This window comes from Sinocyclocheilus anshuiensis, unplaced genomic scaffold (genome assembly GCF_001515605.1).
Source record: "Sinocyclocheilus anshuiensis isolate Anshui unplaced genomic scaffold, SAMN03320099.WGS_v1.1 scaffold2375, whole genome shotgun sequence".
Classification (NCBI taxonomy): Eukaryota; Metazoa; Chordata; class Actinopteri; order Cypriniformes; family Cyprinidae; genus Sinocyclocheilus; species Sinocyclocheilus anshuiensis.
Window position 1 is genome coordinate 2,137 of NW_015541652.1, and position 3,148 is coordinate 5,284.

At 40.8% G+C, this 3,148-nt stretch overlaps 1 protein-coding gene across 1 annotated transcript in view; it reads left to right on the forward strand.

The window, feature by feature from the left end:
• The window catches only part of LOC107690872 (serine/threonine-protein phosphatase 4 regulatory subunit 1-like), a gene marked incomplete at its 5' end in the record, with an annotated part of 4,243 nt that extends 1,720 nt beyond the window's left edge, over positions 1-2,523 (forward strand). Inside the window, 3 exons of the mRNA XM_016489293.1 lie at positions 699-793; positions 871-1,136; positions 2,325-2,523. Of these exons, the coding sequence (XP_016344779.1) occupies positions 699-793; positions 871-1,136; positions 2,325-2,458 (495 nt within the window). The remainder of the gene's footprint in view (positions 1-698; positions 794-870; positions 1,137-2,324) is intronic.
• Between the last annotated feature and the right edge of the window lie 625 nt (positions 2,524-3,148).

The following is a 3,148-nucleotide window of genomic DNA, read 5'->3' on the forward strand; positions in this document are numbered from 1 at the left end:
AATTTTGAAAAATTGACCCTTATGACTGGTTTTGTGCTCCAGGGTCACATACAATATAAAAACAATGTAGTTGAACAAAATACATTTACATTCAAAGGGCCCTTTGAAATCTTTTTCCCAAATTCCGTTTTATTTTGTTTCTGCATTTTCGGTTAAAATTTTTCTGTTACATTGTAATGATTTAATGAAATTTTAATAATCAGTATAATGTTTAATCACTAGGGTTTGGGTTTTTATTTAATATTTTAATAATTTAACAATTACAATTTTAGGGCCCTATGAAATATGAAAATTAATTGTTTTTTTGTTTTTGTTTTTTTTACTTCATACGAATTTATGATCAAAAGAATGCATAAAACTAATAATTAGATTGCTCATTTAAAATGTAAGCAAAAATCAAATCAATTTCTTTTTAATAAATTGAATTAAATTAAAACAAGGATAAAAAATTGTGGTATTACCATTTTATTATTACTTTTTACTTCTTAAGTACATCCTACTCTTAAACCAAACTTTTATTTTGTTGGAATGAAGTGAAGGTTTTTTTTTTTCTGTTTGAATATAGTTTTCACAAATGAAATGCAAAAGTGTCTTTCACAGCAGCGCTGGAGATCACATCACACACGTTATGCAGTAAATGCCATTTGTAGGCCTAGATGGAGTGGTTTCTGTGTTGCTGAGGTGTGCTGTGCTCACAGGTGCGTCAGGCTGCGTTTCAGTCGCTCGGTCCGTTCATCTCCACCTTCGCCAGCCCCAGCAGTAACACGGCTCAGTGCTTCAGAGACGAGCGCAGGTGAGACGAGAGGCTGATGCTGAGCTCTGAGACACACATCACTCACTCACTCACTCAGGTGTGTTTGACTCGTCCAGCTCAAGCGCAGACGCCGCTGATGGAGGAGAGCAGACGGCCGAGAGACTGAGCGCAGACGAGTCCTGCTGCCTTCCTTCATCAGACGAGATCCCGGAGCAGGAGCTCTTCAACTCCTTCCACTACTGGAGGACCCCCATCCCTCAGATCCAGCTGGAGCTGCTGCAGGAGGAGGACAGGCGGCCCTCGGCCCCGGCGCTGGGCAGAACACAGCTGCAGGAGCTCATCGAGAACCTGGAGCCGCACACCGACGACCCCGACGTCAAAGGTGAGCTGACCAGGATTTCAGAACTCCATTAAGCCAAAGTTTATGTAATCAGTTCATTGAGTTATATGTGAGCCTGCAGCACAAAAGCAGTGTTAAGTCGCTGGGGTATATTTGTAGCAATAGCCAACAATACATTGTATGGGTCAAAATTATAAAACATTCTTTAAAAACATTACAAGTCTTACTGATCCCAAACTTTTGAACGGTAGTGTACATTAAAATAGTAAAAATATGATTGTAATATACATGTTTATTTAATAATCAGTTAATTAAATTTAATAATCAACACTCTTAGATTTCACATAAGGCAGTTTTATATCAACTTTTTAATAATCTAATTATAAATAGTTTATACTCAGATTTGCTGTTGAAATATTATTATAAATATAAATAGACATTTAAACAATGTCTGTAATAAAAACATATTTTCATGATGACAGATTTTTCCATAATTTAGACAAAAAATATATAATAAATATGTAACCGTTTCACACCGTTGTGTGTGAAATAGACACTGATAGAGTCAAAGAAACCCTGATTCAACATCACTGTGACAGATGAGCACAGAAAGCCTTGAGTGACCTGACCCTAACCACTTAGATCTGCACTTCTGACGGACCGTGAGAGTCTCCTCGCCACAGCGAGACCTTCGTGTCTGGGGAAGGAAATGAGTTCAGGAAGCTGCTGAAACACCGAGCAGAAAAACAGAAGGAGTGACGCACAGAAACGGGCCTTTAGTGTGTTTGCGTCACATCTGAGGATTCTTCTGAACTGAGAAAGACTGAGCGCCTCTATCCTGGACAGCTGTCAAACCTTTAACATTTATCATCTAATTACATGATGTGCGATTAAATCGTAAATATCCACTGTATGAACTGTTGTATGAATCAGTGGAGCAGATATTGGGGAGAAACAGCACTCTTTCTGGTGTGATATTGCTGAACTATATCATATGATATGAATATAAGAGGGTGATTTTTGTGCTCATTTAACTACATTCTAATAGACTTCATCACGCAGTCGTCCTGCTTCATGATCATCAGCATCAGTGTGAGATGACGGACAGCTCTGGACAGGGGAAATCTGCTAATCATGTTATTATTTCATAAATAATCACACCTAATTAAGGTGTTAAATGGACAGTCCTAATACAGGACGGTGTTTATTATGAGTGTGTTCTGTGTCCAGCACAAGTGGACGTTCTGACAGCTGCTCTGAGAGCCACGGCGCTGGACTCTGGACTGGAAGATGCTTTCCTGGAGCCTCGAGCCGCTCGATCAAACCCCTCCGCTCGTTTCTGCACATTACAGAATTACAGATAGCAGTGTCTGTGTTTCTCATTCCTCGGGGGGTTTTTTCCTCCTGCTTTCTTTTTTCCTTCTTTCCTGTTTATTCATTCATACATTCTTTCCTTTGTATTATTTTCTGTTTATTTCTTTTTATTTGACTTTTGTGTTTTCTTCATTTCTTTGTCTGTCTTGGTTATTTAGAGACAGGCAGTCTGGCCAGTGGTCAGGCTCATTTCTGGATGATGATGATGATGATGATGATGATGTGTGTGTTGTTGGTCTTGCAGCTGCTGCATCAGGACACTCGGAGGAAGTATCTGTATCAGCTGCAGGAGTTCCTGGTGACGGATAACAGTCGTAACTGGAGGTTTCGCTCAGAGCTGGCTGAGTACGATCCTTCACACTTCTGAGTCGGAGTCTGTGTGTGTGTGTGTTCTGAACTGTGTGTGTGTGAGAATGTGTGTGTGTTCTGAACAGTGTGTGTGTGTGTTCTGACCAGTGTGTGTGTGTGTGTGTGTGTGTGTGTAACAGGCAGCTGGTGCTGCTGCTGGAGCTGTACAGCGCTCAGGACGTCCATGATTATCTGCGGCCGCTGGCACTCTGTCTCTGTACTGACCGCGTGTCGTCTGTGCGCTGGACCTCCTACAGACTGGTACTGACACCAAACACTCCGCCTGCTTGCTCACTTGCTTTATTTTTCTGTCTGTCTGTCTTTTTCCTTCA